The sequence below is a fragment of the Aspergillus costaricaensis genome, assembly GCF_003184835.1.
Source record: "Aspergillus costaricaensis CBS 115574 unplaced genomic scaffold BO79scaffold_28, whole genome shotgun sequence".
Taxonomy (NCBI): Eukaryota; Fungi; Ascomycota; class Eurotiomycetes; order Eurotiales; family Aspergillaceae; genus Aspergillus; species Aspergillus costaricensis.
This window is the reverse complement of record NW_020291828.1, coordinates 434,491-452,064: the sequence shown is the minus strand read 5'-3', so window position 1 is coordinate 452,064 and position 17,574 is coordinate 434,491. Positions and strand designations below refer to the sequence as shown.

Below are 17,574 nucleotides of genomic sequence, written 5' to 3'. Positions count from 1 at the left end.
TAATCTTCACCGTGCGATACTGCAGTGGTCATCGTATGCGTATGTACTAGGAGTAGATGCGGTGCTGTAGATAAAGTCACAAGCTAAGTACTGGCAACTCATATACTACTTAGTATATTCTTTTCCATGTACTACTATCATCCACCACCATCAACATCCAACTTATACACTACTAGTACTGATATACTACCTATACAACCTCACTTAACCCCACCATACCCCACTGATCTTACCTCTCTCCTCCCACCGCACCTCAACCCAACACCAACCTCCCCCCTCAACAACAACCTAAACCCCAAACCAACAACTTATACTCAACTCCTACGAAGTACTAGCACTAACCCTCTTCATCCTCATCCCCTGCACCACCGCCAACACCCCAATCACCGCCACGCACTCCAACACCACTGCCAACTGCCACGACCTCGTCAACGCCTCATTCAGCACGACCAACACCGCCCGCTTCGCTTGCCCCGATAACCCCTCCGTAAGGGTCGAAATCCCCCCAGACAACAACCCGCTCACATCAAGTCCATCGCCCACTGCAGTACCCTTTAACCCCGCACTGAGCTCGTTCGTGAAGAGCGCTTGGGCGACGGCGACGAATATAGACCTATACCAAACATACATAACTTTCATCAGTAAAGTACCAGAAAAGCACCTAGAATGGAGGTGGGAAAAAGGAGGGATATGGGTACATACGCCCCCACCGTCTGCGAAAACATGACCAACCCCGACCCAATCGGAATATCCTTCAAGGGCAGCGCCTGCTGCGCCACCATCAACGGGGTGACACTACACAAACTGGACGATATGGCAAAGATGATTTGATATCCGATCCATTCCCCTGTGGGCGTGTCGACAGTGAAGGTGGTGAAGAGGCCTGAGCCCACGGCGCCGAAGATTATGGCGATTCCCATGAATAGGTCCGGGTGGCCGACTTTGGACATTAGGATCCCGCCCGCTAGGGAGATGATCGTGCTGGTTATTACCCATGGGAGGGTCCAGATTCCGGATTGGATGGGGGTTGCGGATTTGACGCCTTGGAACCAGCTGTTTGGGTTTATTGGTTAGTTGGGGGGTGGTTGTGAGAGGGGAAGGGGAGGTACATCGGGAGGTAGTAAGTCAGGACGAAGATGGCGCTGACGGTGCAGAAGCCGAAGAAGGATGCTGCTGAGACGGTGCGTTGGGTGAATACCCTTGACGGGAGCATGGCGTTGGGACCTTGCCATATCTCCACGCTGATGAATGCGATGGCGAGGATGCCTGCGAGAACTAGCAGGACGATGACTCGGGCGTCTTGCCAGGCGTATTTGAGACCGCCCCATTGTAGGGCGAGGAGGAGGCAGACGATGGATGGGAGGAGAGCTACGAGACCGAAGAGGTCGAGGGTCTTGAGGAATTCGGTCCATGAGGTGAAAGTTTCGTGGTCTCGTTTAGGCGGATGGACGAGGAAGAAGAAGGCGATTTGGATGACGGTGCCTATGGGGAGGTTGATGTAGAAGTTCCAGCGCCAGGAGACCTTCTCGGTGAGGACACCTCCAATCAAAGGCCCGAATGTCGTGGCGAGTCCGCGGGATCCTGAGAGGAGACCGAGGAGGATGGGGCGTTTGGCTGGGGCGACGAGGATGGGAACGAGAGAGAAGGCTGCGACCAGGAGTCCTGAGCAGCCTACGCCGGCGATGGCGCGGCCGATAATGAGGGAGTGCGAGTTGGGCGCTGCGCCGCAGACGGCGGAGCCTACGAGGAAGAACAGCATTGAGATGCTGTAGATCCAGCGGACGGAGTAGCGGGCAAGAAGTTTGCCGAAGAGGAGCTGGGTCGTGCAGATGACCATGGTGTAGACGCTGCTGTACCAGCCGACATCACCCAGCGAGTGGAAGTCGTCAGAGATGTAGGGCGTCGCTGTAGCGATGATGGTGCTGTCCTAGATGTAGGGTTTGCACGTTAGTATGTGTGGTACGCAGCCTGGAGAGGGCATACCAAGGTGACGAGGAAGATTGCCAGACACAAGGTTGCAACTGCGAGATAGGATTTGATCCCTGAAGGGTATTGAGAAGCTGCAATGGTTGCATTCTGACTGTTGTCTTTGGTCTCGTTCTTGTCAGTGACCTGTCCTTGAGGTTTCTGGGCCTCAATGCTGGGCAGGGAGATGCTGTCGGATCTCTCCATGTTGGAGAGCCTTGGATATCAACAGAAAACGAGTGGAAAAGTAACGAGCGACTGATTGACTGACAGACTGGATGAACGATATGTTTTAACTGACACGGCGAGTTTAGGGGAACAGCCCATCATAACAAAAGCCCGAATCACAACCACCAGACGCGTTTAGTCTCCATCCTGCCTGACAAGGCTTGCAGGGTTCAGCAAACTAGTGAGAACTAAAGAGACAAGGTTCTGATAGGTAGGAAGGGGAACAAAGAACCCGCAAAAGCAACTAATCACTGCATTAGACCCTTCTTCAAGGCAGCATTCGACCTTGAGTTCTGCCTATCCAGAACATGAGGTGCTGATAGAAGTGATTGGGTTGACAGGGAAAATGAAGCCGGGTATACCATCCTTGTCATTCTCCACCCTGAGTCTCACTTAACGATGGAGCGATAGAGAGCACGGAAATACCTCCACTTATACTAGTACAGTGCATCGATACCACGCTGAAACCCCACTACATGAGGCATCTGGATGTCATCCAGCCACCGTCGACTTCCGTTGCCATTGCTGGTATGGCGTGTCGCTGTATCCCAATGTCTGAGGTTCCTCCAATAGTGGAGACAGCGTTGCGCGATCACCGAGGATGACCGGTCCTGGTTTCTGACTCGCTGTGATGTGCTATGCTATGCTAGTCTCCAATCTAGATCTCAATGGGTGAAGCCACATACATACTCGGTCTTCACCACCATAGCTTCTCAAATCATGATGAAACGAGACATACCAAGCAACGTCCACATTCCAATCCCCGCAGCGCAGACATCACCAGGAATGTGCTCAGACAGAACTATTTAAACACATTCAGCATCCAAGCTAGACCAAGTTCACCATTTCTTCCTATTTCCCATTACCATTGAATACATCCTACTAGTATACCCGAATACTCTATAACAATGAAGCCACCTACCATTCTGGCCACCCTCCTCACCCTGACCCTAACTGGGCTATCTGTGGCTGATAAAACCTGTACCCCGAGCTTTGATTACTGCTCAGATGTGCTGTTGAATGATAAGGGTGAGACCTTCTCCAACTATATGTACTATCATGTCATATAGTATCTACTTCTCCATCTGACTAGCTGATGCTAACATGAAACTGGTACAGGCTTCTCTCAGTCTGATCTGACAGACGCCCTCCAAGGCACCGGATATGAGAACCAAAACCTGACCAACATTCTCTTCCACTGTACGAATCCGGGCCAGGTTGGCCATGCTAAGCTGTGTGATAACGGGTGTGTGGACCCTCCTCAAGAGGGCAGCCATGGATGTGATGGTTAAATGAGATGGCATGAGGACTTGGCTAGTACTGGAAATGGCGGACAAATAATAGTAACAAATTAATTTCATTATTTTTGTATGGGTTGGAATCAGGTTGAGGTTAAGATTGGATTTACATACAGAAAGAAGCACCAGGCAGCCCGGGCCACGCGCGACGCCAGTTGACGGACGCGCCCGCGGGAAGTTCCCTTTGTATTTTCCCATCCTTCAGTTAAGAGGCTGCGGCACTCATTGTAGGTTGCGGGTTTCTGTGACTCTCAGACTATAATATATACTTATCATTTCTAAACTCAACGCTTTATTATTATCTTCTCGGTATAACAGGCATACATGCGACCGCTACATCACACAGACCCAATTCCTAAGTAGCCTCCCGAACGCGCAGCCCGCGCCATGAACCTTCCCCCAACTCCCTGTTGCGTCTGCCGCTTGAAAAGGCGGGGATGTGACAGGTCTCAACCTAGTCTGTTCATGATCTCTCCCTTTGTAAGGTGGAGCTAATGCCAGCCAGCCTGTGGAGGATGCAAGAAACGAGGACTAGATGAACAATGTTCCTACCGGCCCGAGGATATGCCTCCCGCCACGTACGTCTGCACGTGTATAGTATGATCTTTGAATCAACTAACATCCTGCAGCTCTCATAAAAAAGCCAAAATATCTCATTCAGAGGATAACAGTCGCTCTCTCTCTCCTCCGAGGCAGCAAATTCTGTCACGGAATACTTCCAATGTTGCCCCACGCTCGCAGAGGAAGCGTCGGCGGGACGAGTCCTCTCCTCCCCAACATGATGATCGAAACCAACATGACTCGGTGGAGGTATACTCTATCACTTCAGATGACAGCAACCCTCCTAACCCGTCGGGTACCGGGATCAATGCCCACATCTCGCGCCTGACCCGGCTGCAGCAGGCTGTAGATGCAAGAACAGGCCGCGTCAAGACTGAAGCTCCAATCGAAGATGGCATGTTCTCGCTGCAAGATACAGGGCCAGACTGCGATCCTCACTCCACCATTGCCGAATCTCCAGCCCAACTGCCCTCGGATCTGATGGACAGTCTGATCGCCACCTATTTGGCCCGCGACTACGTGAACTGGCCTATCTTCGACCTGCCAGACTTTCAGTCGGCCTGTGAAAAGGTCCGCGACGTGCATGACCTCACCGCTGGGTCGAGTGGCTTCTACGCCATACTCATGATGATTCTATGTCTTTCTGGGCTGAGATATCGCCAAGTAGATGAAGCCTATCTGCAGTCCCTCTTCAGCCACGCCCAGAGAATGACAAACAGCCCAGACTGGCAGAGCACCCCTTGGGTGCGTGTGCAATGTCTCTTCTTGCAATGCCAGTACCTCAACACAACAGGAAAATCCAAACAAGCCTGGGCACTGATCGGCTACACCATCCGCACCATGCAAGCCCTAGGATTCCAGTCTCAAACAACCGCCCGCAACGGCCGAGAAAGACAGCAGCGTGAACTCGGCCGCAGGCTCTGGCACAGCGCAATCATTCTGGAGCGAATGCTAGCATTGCAACTGGGCCTACCGCCCCAAGTCAACAACCCCCTCCAGGTGCACCTCCCCACACACCTAGACACCGACTACATCGACACCGTCTCCGGCGGGACGCCCAACTCCAGTGGAGACCGGCCCTCGATCATCGAGTTCCTAATCGCATGCGCCAGACTCTACACCCACGTCGAAGACATCACTGCCTGGGAATTCGAAGCAAGAATCCGACCAGACACCTGCGCCGCGAAGAAACTCCTCGCCCTGGACATCTCCCCGTTTCTCAAAACAGACGCTCTTCTCTACGACTGGCAAACATCTCTACCCTCATTCCTCCGCACCGATGAGACCTTCGAACTAGCGGACGACCCCATTGTCCGCCGACAACGCCACACCCTGCACGCCCGCTACCTCTATCTCCGACTTCGACTCTACCGACCCCTCTTAGCTCTTGGCCTCGCCCTCTCCGCCAAATGCCCCTGCCGCTCAAACAAGCACCCTCACATGTCAGAGACTGATCCTTCTTCATCTATCAACTCGCCAATACTAGTAACCATCGTCCGCGACACCTCCCTCAAATGCGCCGCCATTGCCGCAGACCTCGTTGACTTGATCGAAGAAACCGAGGACGGGCTGCTGGACGGCGGTCCGGACGATACCTGGCGCAGCGCAGGCTCGCCCTACTGGGAGAACGTGGAGTATCTGTATGCCTGCGGGATTGTCATTCTGGCTGCGCGACTGTGTCCTAGTTCGGGCGTGGCGCCGCTGAAGAGGGCCTGGACAAGGGTTATCTCCTTATTGACGAAGTATGAAGGGTTCCGGGTTGGGGAGCATACTCATCTTGCGAGGTTGGGCAGAAGCACGCTTGAGAATTTGGCGGGTGCGTTGCAGCGGGATGTGGGTGATGCGATGGTGATGGGGTTGGACGGGGAGGTGAGAACGAGGTTGGTGGGGAGAACGAGTGGTGGTGCTATGGATTCGTTCGGGGGAGGGCGTAGACACAGTCAGGGTCACAGTCGGGGTCAGAGTCAGAGTCAACTGGGAAATCTGGGTTGGGTTGAGAGTTTGTTGGTTGATTTGGTGGGAGATGATATGTGATGTTGTAGATACCCTTTGTTTTTGTTTGATGGCAGTTATGATTAGAAATACATATATGAAATATTATAGAATATATTACTATATTACTATATTAATCGGTTTGATGTTACTGTTTATCTACTTTATGTTATAGTAACATTCAAGTCACCCCTGCTGCTAGTAAGTTGGCAGCCAGCAATAATAACATATCCTTTTGGCCTCCAAAACACAGCTACCGTCTCCGGCAACGAGATAATATATAGTAGCTAGGAGTATATATGCGGCCCATTTCACCGTACCAAACTCATATTAGCACCGTAAGTTATTAGTAGTTACTTACGCCTTTGAATCAACAATTCCACGACCTCCTCCTACAGTACATTAACTGAGATCGACTTATATAGATCTCCGTCATTGCGGAAGCGGTGACCCTGCCGAGTTCCTTTCCCTATCGACTGCACTGCGATCAAGGGAACCAATACGAATGCTGCGGATCCCACGTACAAACCCGAATAACAAGATAGAAACTCATAATACATGCATATTTACAGTATATATATATATATATATACACAATCCTAGACAGCTGTCTCCAGCTACTGCTTCTTCTCCGCCTCGTCGATCAATGTCTCCATCTCCTGCTCCGTCCACCGATGAAACAGCTTCTTCGGATCCGACAACGACGCGTCACTCTGGACCGACTGGACGTGTAGCACGGGAACATCAAAATCGTAGACATCCTTCCAAGGCTTATTGCTCGGGAGCTGGATATCCAACTCGGTGTAGTCGAAGGGACGGCGCTTGTGCAGCTTCGTGACGGTGAGTTTGGCGGTGTCGCAGAGGCCGCAATTGGCGCGGGTGAAGAGAGTGACGCGAGCAGCGGCGAGACGGGCGGCGGTGGGGAGCATGTTGCTGTACAATCGGTAATTCCAGATGATAATTGGGAAGTCAAAGTTGAAGTAAACCAATTAAGAGTATTAAGAACTTGTAGATGGAATCGCGGGGAAGAGCAAGAATGGATTGAATTGAAAGACTGGAACCTTCGAGCTCTCCCCCCGGCTAAGCCCGTTTGGGCCGAACCTCAGCGGCGGTTCTTCGACCTTCGATGTTTGCGACGATCGATCTTTTCCCCCCCCCCAATAGAACTCATATCTCTTCCCCAGGAGATACCGTTGAACCGTCGGTCTCTCTCTTACTCAGCTCTGCTTCCTCTCATTTCAGTCGCTTCCACCCCATTTCCCCCAGCATGGCCTCCAAGTGTGTCCACAAGGGCTGCGGGAAGGAATTCACCGACGCCGACGAGCCCTGCGTCTATCATCCTGGCCCGCCGGTGTTCCACGAAGGACAGAAAGGTATTTAACAGAGGACTTCAAGGGGGGACCTTGGGAGTAGTTTAGTTGATCCACCGTTCATCGGATCTTCTTCGTGACTCAGTTCCACTCATCTATCTACTTACACTTGATCGCATCCAACATACTAACTGAATCACCCCGCAGGCTGGAAATGCTGCAAACCCCGCGTCCTCACCTTTGACGAATTCCTCGCCATCCCTCCCTGCACCACAGGCAAACACTCCACCGTCGACGACACCCCTGTCGAACCTCCCAAACCCGCCGCTGATGTACCATCCCCGGCCGCTACTCCCGTCTCCAGCGCCGCCGCCGCCGCTCCTCCCCGCCCCGTCAACTCCCCCGCTATCCCTCCTCCCTCGAACGCGCCCACCCCCGTGCCCGAAGAACCCGAGTCCGATGACCCGGATCTAGCCATCCCCGCGAACGCGACCTGCCGTCGTCGCGGTTGTAATGCAGGCTACGATGCGAACGTCTCGCGCGACGAGGAGAAGTGCGTGTACCACCCGGGCCAGCCGATCTTCCACGAGGGAAGCAAGGGCTGGTCATGCTGCAAGAAGCGGGTGCTGGAGTTTGATGAGTTCTTGAAGATTCAGGGTTGTTCGGAGAAGAAGAAGCATCTGTTTGTGGGGAAGGGGAAGCCGGCGGGTGAAGAGAAGGTCGAGTCTGTGAGGTGAGTGACCCCTCCTTTCTCTCTTCGGTTGTGGGTAATTGCTACGGAGTGGAAGTATACTAATATATAATGGATGATGTACAGGAACGACTTCTACCAAACCGCCTCCTCCGTGAACGTCTCGCTCTACCTGAAGAAGATCAACAAAGACACCGCCAAGGTCGAGTTCAAGGCCACGTCGATCGAGCTGGACCTCCCTACGACGGATAACAAGCGCTACACGGATTCATATGAGTTGTTTGCGCCCATTGATCCCGAGCAGTCCAAGTTCCGCGTGCTGGGCACCAAGTTGGAGCTGACGCTGGTCAAGGCCGACGGGACGAGCTGGCCGGTGTTGCGTCGCGATGATAAGTGGTCGGGAGAGAGGATCCAGATTGGAAATGCTGGACGGGTGTAGTAGCAGCTGCCTTTTAGATATATACGTTTTATAATGGTGATGGAGGGTTGGAGTATAGTATGAGATATGAAATAAAAGTGATGACCGCATTGAGAAAGTGCTTATCTTATCCGGAGGAACTGAATGAAATCAACCTTAATAAGCAGCACACAGTACCCAATGTAGTAAGGTGCAATAGCACTGTCAATCATACTTGGTGCAATCCAAGGGCAATATTATGAATCCAGTTGACGAGACCAACTGCGTAGTAGTACCGCAACTCCAGCATAGACAATAATCCTGCGTCCATATGCGCATGCCATCATATGCAATGCTAAGTACTGAGAAGTCCGCACCAGTACCACAAGCCCTTAAGCTAGTGAAACCACGTGACATACATATTCCCAAGAACCCAACTTCACCGCTGTCACATACACATACCCCAATATCACTTTCCGATAAAGGAATATATATATTGTACAGAAAGACAAAAGCCAGCACCCATCTACGAAAATTATATATAATCCCCTCTCAAACCCCATTCAACATCAAGAACCAAGTTTGAAGAAAGAATGTAATGTACCGCCTCCTCCACAGCTCAAGCGCATGGGGATTTTATCCTTTCGAACAAAAAACCCTAGCCAAGCCATGAATTGTAAGGGAAAAAGGAAGACGAAAAACTGCTCTGCAAGGCTGGGAACGGAGGAGAAACCCATAGAGAAAAAATCCCACACAAGATAACCCTCAGCGAGCCGTACGGTGACGGAGCCCCGGTAAGATTTACTAAATTACTTGAAGGTAAAAGTAAACCGCTACTGATGATGAAGAAAAAAAGAAAAAAAAAAGGAGGGCGAAGGGAGGGGGGCGGCGGATAGGGGGGGGTTTATGTAGGGGTTGGAGGGTGGGGACGCTAGGGGCTAGTGGGTGACGAGGTGGGAGGGGGTAGGGTTGGGGTTACTGTTTGTCACGTGGTAAGTTGTTGTTGAGGGGAATCACATGTGATTGATTGAGGTTGGATTGGGATCGGTGAGGGAGGTGGGGTGGAGGTGTGCTGTGTATTTTATGTTGTATTGATGTTGGTATTGGGTTGTTTGGTACGGGGTATTTGATGGTGGATGTTATATCGATGTTTGCTTTGTTGTGTGGATGGCTTGTAGTATGTGGGTTTGTGAGGTTAGATTGTTCGTTGCAGAGGATACAATGGATTAACTACTTTGAGATGAAATGAAAGAAGTACGCAGCGAGATTATTCAGGCTTTCGTGCAATGTACACAGTATAGAGATATGTTTGTTTGGATGTTGAGTTAATGATGTAGATGATATGTGAGAAACAGGCATATTGTACTAGCTGGCTAGTAGCTCCTGCTCTATTCTATACTTCTTATAATCTCTTTGTTGTTATACTTAGGGTCCTCCTAGTCGACCGCAATTTATCTATGTTGCGTATTGTTCTGTACTGTATCCATCAATACGCTGCTATCATACGCTCAACACCCCTGACCCCTGATGCCGCCAGCATAACAGCCAGTATCGCCATGAGCTATACTGATGGCCTGCTCAATATCAGCCCTCTAAGCTTCCTCACGAGTCTTCATGCCTTATTCAGCGGAGGGGTAACACTGGCGTCATCTCAACGGATGGCCAGCCAGTTGGTTGGCTGCGGTGCAATCCTCAGAAGGCGGAAAAGGAGGGGTTCAGGGCCCGCCGCCGCCTTCCAATCAGTGAGTCGCTGGCACGAGACCAGCGGCGACATCTTCTCCTCCTCCTCTCCTGTTCTCTTCCTCTTCGTCATTTCTCTTGCGCCTGTCTCTGAGAGTATCAATTGCCGGCCAATTTGTACTCGTAATCACCCCTTTTCAGACGGCTCACGGACCACACGGGAAAAGCAAAATCTCCTGTTCTGTCTATCACTTTTTAGTAGGTACGTGGGTACCCTTGTTCTACATTTGTGCTTTAATTCAAGGCTATGCCTTATCATGCCAATAACTAGCAACCCGCTTGAATCGTGTGGCTGACTTTGCGTGGAAGAGTTCTAGAACGGCTAGACCCTGGTCGACTGTCGCGTATTGATCGATCACCGCCATTTTTTTTTCTTTCCCTCCTTTCAACCCCTTGGATTCTCCCACAACCGCCATAATGCATGCAGAAGACCGCAAGCCCTTCCGTCACATTCCCCTATCATACAATCATGCCGACTCTCATGCCTCCGCGCTGAGGCTCATCTTGACACTCAACCCGCACTGGGAGGGACCGGACAATAAGATCGAGTTTGTCCGGTTCACGGATGGCATCACCAATACTGTGTGTTCCTCGCAATGTTCTCTTCGCCGGTGCTCGCTGTAAGAGGCAACACCGCCATTCTATGGGACTAACGTGGCTTCAGCTTCTTAAAATCATCAATCGCAAGCCCGGCTTGACCGAGGAGCAGATAGACCAAGAAGCAGTACTGATGCGAGCGTACGGTAACCACACAGAAATCCTCATAGACCGCGAAAGTATGCCACCCGGGGTCACTACTTGCCCCTCCTCTCTGCCCATTGCGACACTTGCTGAGTAGATACTTCTACCTATAGGAGAAACGAGATCCCATGCTCTTCTTGCCAGCCATGGATTAGCCCCTCCTCTCCTGGCGCGCTTCAACAATGGCCTCCTGTACCGGTTCCTCCGTGGCCGCCCAGCCAGCGCGGAGGACCTTGCCACGCCTGCCGTCTGGCGGGGTGTGGCCAGGAGACTTGCGCAGTGGCATGCGGTGTTGCCCATCAAGGGAGCTGCCGCACCGCTAATGCCCGCCGAGGACGTGACCCTGATGCAACATGTAGATGAGGCCACGGCACACTGCCAGAAGTTGAAGCACGAGGACATCTCCGTGATCACCCCAAAGCAGCCTGGGCCGAGCATGTGGAGTGTGCTCCAGAAATGGATCCTTGCTCTGCCCACGACCACGGAGGAGCAGCGCCAACGGAGACTTAGTCTGCAAAAAGAGCTGGAGCGGGTTGTCAGCGAGCTAGACGATGGAAAGGGCCTAGGCGATGGTGGAGTACGTAGCACTAGTCCCTGTTATACGGAACGACCATTTAACCTCACACTAGTTGGTTTTCTCTCACTGTGACCTTCTCTGCGCCAACGTCATTGTGTTGCCCGAAAGCGCCTCTTCGGAAGACGAAGCGGCCGTTGTCAACTTCATCGACTACGAATATGCCACCCCCTCACCTGCCGCCTTCGACATTGTCAACCACTTTGCCGAATGGGGCGGTTATGACTGCGACTACAACATGCTCCCCACCCGTTCTGTGCGACGCGAGTTCTTGACCGAATACGTCAAGAGTTACAGCCACCATAAGGGAATCCCAGAGTCATCTCAAGGAGAGATTGTCGATCGACTCTACGAAGACGTCGATCGGTTCCGAGGCATTCCCGGACTCTACTGGTATTGTCCCTTACGTGCTTTTCATATACTACATGCTAATCTAAACAGGGGCGTGTGGTCACTCATCCAAGCCCAGATCTCACAGATCGACTTTGATTACGCCTCCTACGCCGAGGTCCGTCTCGGCGAATACTACGCATGGCGCCGGGAGGTAGACGGGTCGCGGACCCAGGCAGGTGAAGAGATGCCCCTCCGGGAGCGACGATGGGCTCAAGAAGCTTAATCGATGTGACCGTATATAACCGCCTCCCCGACTCTCCGTATACCTCCCTCGAATCTGTTTGAGATAGCAAGCGATGATCGTTCCAGCGATAGCATAAGCGATTTAGAGTCTGGCCGTCTGTCAGAGTTTAACAAAATTTTGTTGATGGGGTGCGGTATCCTCTAGGGACGGGATACAGGATGCACGAATATTTATATTCAACATATTCTTTCCACCATGACTGTGGAATTGCTGTTGGGATAGACATGACTATACCGCGGCTTTTGTCCCTTTTTCTTGTCTATAGTTACGAATGTTTGATAGATAATATAATCATTTTGCCAGTACACAGAGAAACATACGTCATTGCTTCAAGGGGATATACTACCAACCAGTTTTCTGCCACAGATACAGGCTTGGCTTTCTAAGGATCAACAACCTCCAAAGACATTTGATAGAATCAGATGGTCAGTACCCATCCACCCATTTGGGCACGGACCCAATTATAGAAATGGGTGGGTCACGGGCGCTAACGTTCGTGACAGCTGAACCGAGTAGCGACAGCATCTGTACGATGTGCTACTCACCAGAGAGACATGACGTCTAGTCTCTGCGTTATTTTGAGGGCGTTGCGACTCTCACTGTAGGGTTGAGAAAGCATTGTTGAAGTTGAAGCTAAGATAATCATATGGAGCACCGTTGGTTACCCATCGTCGTGTGCACCGCCACTGTCTCCTACATATGGTCGACCACACATCTTCTTCTCTCAGCGGCTAGATTCTATTGATCCTAGAAATGTCTACGTAACATTCGATAAAAGATCCCTGTTGGTGTACCTTTCCATTAGGCATCCATGGTTCGGCTCCGACGATGCCTGTAAGGTTTAAGCCACTGCAATGTGGCTTAGACATGCTAGTTCGGATCAACTCTCTACCCTTGAAATCACTCATTCTGATCTTTTTCTGAATGAGATAGCATAACCATCCCAATCTATCAAATCCTCAAAAACATAGAGTAATTGCAAAAATCACCCCAAATAAACCCCTCCTCTTAGCATCACAATCCTTAACCATCTCAACCCTCCAACGCCCACCCCGCAAACATACTAGTATAGACCCTGACCGACCCTGCGGCTACACTAACACGCTCACTCTATAGCCGCCCCCCCTCTTCTTTGTACCCTAAAGCACCTGCATCATTCTCCGAAAGAAAGCCCCCATATCAATGATGGCGCAGCAATACACTCCCCAAACTACTAGTACTTAGTCCTACTAGTATGCACCTTCCCGGTACTCATGATTGGTGCCTGTCACACGGGCGCTAATCTGCATAACCCTCACACCCTCTCAAACATTCAGCTCGAAGGGCGCTTGTGATGGATCGTCGCGCGCCGCCCTCGTGTGTCACGGGCGAGGCAGTCAGCTGCGATGCACCAATCCCAACCCCTCTACTAGTTCCTAGCTCTCCTCCCCCCCGCGGCAACTGACTATGCTCTCGCCTCAGCCCTTCGAATGATTTCGATCATCATGCACCTGCTCGGCTGGGCTGACTGACTGACTGGGCTAGACTATACCTACAGGGTAGGTTAGTAGGTTAGTAGTTATGCGCCCGTTTTAGTTATTTAGAGGCGCCGACAGCCTTGTCTTTCGTCTTTTAATTTTCAGTTACCTTGAGTTGCGTGCATTGAGTTTCTGGGCATTTTTATCTTTGCTACTATCTATTATACATCATCTCTACTGCCATCTAGCTAACAAGCACAGCTACATCCTAACTACTACTAAGCATGTCCGAGCTCGTCCGCTCAACCACATTCCAAACACCCCAGGAATACTACGCCGGCTTTAAATCCAGACCGAATCTGCAAAACGTGTTCTGCGATATCGATGATGAAACTAACCTCAAGGCTTACTTAAAGCTCTTGAAGGATTCTCAGACGCGTAACTTCGTGCTCGACTTTGGGAATGATGATGCTTGGTGTGCGGTGAATCTGGGGCAGGAGGATATTGCGGCGATGTTGAGGAAACCTGTATGTGCTGTCTCTCTTGGGGGGACGGAGAGGGAAGGGCATGCTGACGATGAGGGCTTAGAAACCAAAATGTTTTGGTACGAGGTGGATGTACGTTGTGCTTTCTAGTATTACCCTTCGGTTATTAGGATTGGTTGCTGACCTCTCTATCTAGTAATATCTGGGCTCCGGAGCAACAGAAGGATTTGATCAAGACCCTTACGAATCACTATGGTGTTTCCGAGCGGCTGCAGGGGTTGATGTGTACGGATCCGGTGGAACGTCCCTCGAAGCCTCCTGTGCCTTCTGAGCCACAGAGGAATAATTTTCGCTCGAATAATGTCGATCGCTCGCGCCATTCGCGGCCGGATGATGTGGAGGGAAACGCCTTGCAGAACCTGAGACATCCTGAAGAGATTGCGGCATTGGCGGCGTTCAGAGGTATTACCTTTGGCAATGTTATTGATCAGATTTGGCACTTTTGCTCGGTGGACTATGGGTCGAAGTGTATGCTTATATCTTTGATTCATTGAAGCGGTACTAACGCGGAGCTAGATACTTGTATTGGGTACAATTCGCTATTTGTTATTCCTCAAACCGACCAACACAATGGGAGAGAGTTGCCGGATGGAAAGCGACTATGGACCTGGTTGATCTTATGTAATGATGGTAAGTTTGCTATTGGAGACACGAGGATGTTGTGCTGACTGGTCAAGGAACGGTCATTTGCATGCAGGAGAATCCATTCCCTGGTTTGTCTGGGCCATCGGAGAAGGAGCTGCAAGCTGTGCTCGGCGTAGTCCGCAGGAACATCCAGCTCATCTTTGCGGGCGTTTCAAAACAGCACTTTGCTTCGTCTGAAAGCGACTCGTTGGTTACTATTCGAGTAAGACCGTTCTTTGAGGGTGGTCCAGAACAGGTGAGCATCAAGCAAGAAGACGGGCCGAGCTTGTTGTTCTACTATATATTCGATGACTGGGTTTCATCGTATGCTCTCGTTGCACAACGCGAACATAAATACGGGGTATCCCTCAACAGACTTGTAAGTCCATGGTGATGGCTTTTTACCTTCTCACTCGCATACATTAACACTGTTCAGAGGCAAGACATGTTATCGAGACCGGAGGTTGACCTGGTCCATGAATTACATCGGCTGGGTAGACAGTTGGCCGTCTTGAGACGTCTCTATCAAAGTTATGAGCTTATCATGATGCGTATACTGCAGAGACAGCGTCTGCTGCGTGACGAGGCCCGGTCAAATCGACTTCCAATGGCAATGGGACAAAGCTTTGCGGAAAACGAAGTTGGGGATACTCGCCACTCGACGAGGGAGAGTTTCAGCTTTTCAACTCTAGATGCCGATGTAGGTGTCCAGCTTAGTCCGCCTGCTGTAGCTCGATTCGAACGACTGCTCGATCGCATCAAGCTATATTGTCTGTCGGAGATCGAGAGCTGTCTGACAGAGAAGGAAAATCTCACATTCCTTGTACGTGTGTCCATCCCGGAACAGAAGGAATATACTGACCGTTTGATAGAACTTCAACTTAATCGCCCTCAAGGATTCCCAAGCCGTTGAGAAACTGACGCGAATCACGATTCTACTCGCAAAAGTGACCATTCTGTTTTTACCAGTCAGTCTAATGACTGGTTACTTCTCCACCGAGCTTCGCAACGTCAAGGGCGAATATACGATCAATCAGTACTGGGTCAGCTTTGCCGTGATCTTGTTCCTATCGATGGTCCTGCTCTGGATTTTTGGATATGCCAGCGACACTGTGGAAGGCAAGACGATCTACCAATCGTTGTCCCGAAGTTTCTTCCGCATGTCGAGGGACCGGGTCTCCTACCGTAGAAACGAGACATCGGGCGGCGCAAGCCATCGATCTTGACGCGTCGAGTTCTGTGTTGCGATAAGAGATACCCAGCCTTCAGAATATATAGAGCTTCTTGTACATGGCACAGCCCTGCACACGAATGAACATTACGACTCACAAGCACCATACAAGCGAATCCGATGCTATAGATCTAGATACGAGACCAGTCACATGTCTACTCCACTGCTACTTTATTCCGCAGTGCACGTTTCGAATGGCTCATGACAAGCCACTGCTATGTGATCTATTTGGCCGAACGATGTTACCTATCGGGTGCATTCGCCCCATCCAAATCAGGGTCCATCGAGACCCTACCACATGCTCTCGCAATTATTCTCCTGAGGCCCACACCAGTAGCACGAGCCATGACGGCATGGCCTCGAACAATGATGGAAATCCGATACAGGGAATTGCAAATGCCACGCCTCCAGGAGTCACGGGGATGATGCGGCAGTGGCCCGTCGCTATGAGGATCGCTTGCTTATCTGGCACGAGGGATGAATAATAGCATGACGCGTAGTGAGCTGAAAGTGGCCCCTGTGGGTTCCGAGGGCTTGCACGAACCCAAGTGTTTAACGCAACGGCGTACTTTATGCGCGTGAGACGATTCGTCAATCTAATCAGGAGAGTGATTAGTGCGATGGCCACCAAATTACGGAATTTACCCTGGAATCACCCTCATCAATCTCCCAATGTTCCAGGGACAATTGAGCGACAGGCGTGAGCACAAGACATCCATCGATACCCTTCTTTGACTTGCACCCCATAGTAGTGCCACCGAAGGCGATCCACTGGGACGGGGTACCCAGAAAGCCTTGTTCGGGAACCTATCAGGTGTCCGAGTGGGCACCGATCCGGGTGTCTGGACCTTTTCTCGGGACCAAGAGGGGCCCAGGGGGGCAAAGGAGGGAGACAGATAGATACTAGGCAAGAGAGGTATGCTGGGCAAAGCAAAGAGGCTGTGAACGGGTAGCAGCATTAGACCGTTGTGGGCGACATGAGGATAGGCAACGATGAAGCCCGTTCCATTTGGCGTAAAAACGGTACGGACTTGTTTCGTGGGTAAGCCGATCTCGAGGCAGCAACAGGGATGCTGCTGAATTGGTATCAACCGGGAATCCATTGACGGGAAACACCGTGTCCTCTTCTTTTCCTTTCGGGAGCCGCAGTCTTGAGCAAGAGGACACCACGAGAGCCTCGTCTAGATAATCTGTGTCTGCTGGATGGTATTCAGTAATAGTGGTAGACTCTATTACTATCCTAAATTCAATCTATCTACACTTTCTGTCTTCAATTGCAAGCATTGTGCCTGTGTGTTGCGTAAAAGACATCCTGGTAACTGAGAATATAATACATAGTTTGGTATTTTTGACCAGCTGGTTTCGTTAGTGACGGAAGCTACGCCGAGCGGCTGAATTTCTCGACCCAAAAATCCCACCACCTCGTCAAAAAAACCGTCTTTCTGGCGTACGGCAAGGGAAAAAAGACCTGAACCTGACCGACCTGACTGAAACTAACAGAACTGACGGACTCTGACTGAGACTGACTGACTGACTGATCACTCACTATCTCCAGCTTGTCTCTAACTGTCTTGTGTCGTATC

General features: G+C 51.0%; 7 protein-coding genes across 7 annotated transcripts; 4 read left to right on the top strand and 3 right to left on the bottom strand.

Annotated features, from left to right (window-relative positions):
- Positions 1-27: 27 nt before the first annotated feature.
- On the bottom strand, positions 28-2,280 carry BO79DRAFT_210638 (MDR family MFS transporter). Its single transcript, XM_025682846.1, has 4 exons — positions 1,984-2,280; positions 1,110-1,927; positions 703-1,053; positions 28-613 (listed from the first exon to the last, which is right to left on the bottom strand). Exons 1-4 carry the CDS (start codon positions 2,170-2,172, stop codon positions 322-324), a joined length of 1,650 nt encoding a protein of 549 aa, XP_025536883.1. The 5' UTR covers positions 2,173-2,280; the 3' UTR covers positions 28-321.
- An 803-nt stretch (positions 2,281-3,083) lies between these two features.
- On the top strand, positions 3,084-6,086 carry BO79DRAFT_200262 (transcription factor domain-containing protein; the record flags this gene model as incomplete). The annotated part of the gene is made up of 4 exons (XM_025681481.1): positions 3,084-3,222; positions 3,313-3,393; positions 3,997-4,069; positions 4,121-6,086. Exons 1-4 carry the CDS (start codon positions 3,102-3,104, stop codon positions 6,084-6,086), a joined length of 2,241 nt encoding a protein of 746 aa, XP_025536882.1. The 5' UTR covers positions 3,084-3,101.
- Positions 6,087-6,603: 517 nt separating this feature from the next.
- BO79DRAFT_210637 (uncharacterized protein) lies at positions 6,604-7,053 on the bottom strand. The gene has a single exon (XM_025682845.1). The coding sequence runs from the start codon at positions 6,971-6,973 to the stop codon at positions 6,662-6,664; it is 312 nt and encodes a 103-aa protein (XP_025536881.1). The 5' UTR covers positions 6,974-7,053; the 3' UTR covers positions 6,604-6,661.
- A 258-nt stretch (positions 7,054-7,311) lies between these two features.
- Positions 7,312-8,578, top strand: BO79DRAFT_289546 (cysteine and histidine-rich domain-containing protein; the record flags this gene model as incomplete). Its single annotated transcript, XM_025688792.1, has 3 exons — positions 7,312-7,417; positions 7,562-8,087; positions 8,172-8,578. 3 exons carry the CDS (start codon positions 7,312-7,314, stop codon positions 8,482-8,484), a joined length of 945 nt encoding a protein of 314 aa, XP_025536880.1. The 3' UTR covers positions 8,485-8,578.
- A 1,692-nt stretch (positions 8,579-10,270) lies between these two features.
- Positions 10,271-12,433, top strand: BO79DRAFT_289545 (putative ethanolamine kinase). Its single transcript, XM_025688791.1, has 6 exons — positions 10,271-10,384; positions 10,492-10,764; positions 10,847-10,958; positions 11,037-11,500; positions 11,553-11,890; positions 11,939-12,433. Exons 2-6 carry the CDS (start codon positions 10,600-10,602, stop codon positions 12,111-12,113), a joined length of 1,254 nt encoding a protein of 417 aa, XP_025536879.1. The 5' UTR covers positions 10,271-10,384; positions 10,492-10,599; the 3' UTR covers positions 12,114-12,433.
- Positions 12,434-13,760: 1,327 nt separating this feature from the next.
- Positions 13,761-16,089, top strand: BO79DRAFT_40638 (uncharacterized protein). Its single transcript, XM_025689208.1, has 7 exons — positions 13,761-14,118; positions 14,180-14,208; positions 14,273-14,604; positions 14,653-14,766; positions 14,814-15,139; positions 15,197-15,583; positions 15,633-16,089. The coding sequence occupies exons 1-7, from the start codon at positions 13,876-13,878 to the stop codon at positions 15,984-15,986; spliced, it is 1,785 nt and encodes a 594-aa protein (XP_025536878.1). The 5' UTR covers positions 13,761-13,875; the 3' UTR covers positions 15,987-16,089.
- Positions 16,090-16,525: 436 nt separating this feature from the next.
- On the bottom strand, positions 16,526-17,240 carry BO79DRAFT_40640 (uncharacterized protein). The gene has a single exon (XM_025689209.1). The coding sequence runs from the start codon at positions 17,092-17,094 to the stop codon at positions 16,633-16,635; it is 462 nt and encodes a 153-aa protein (XP_025536877.1). The 5' UTR covers positions 17,095-17,240; the 3' UTR covers positions 16,526-16,632.
- Between the last annotated feature and the right edge of the window lie 334 nt (positions 17,241-17,574).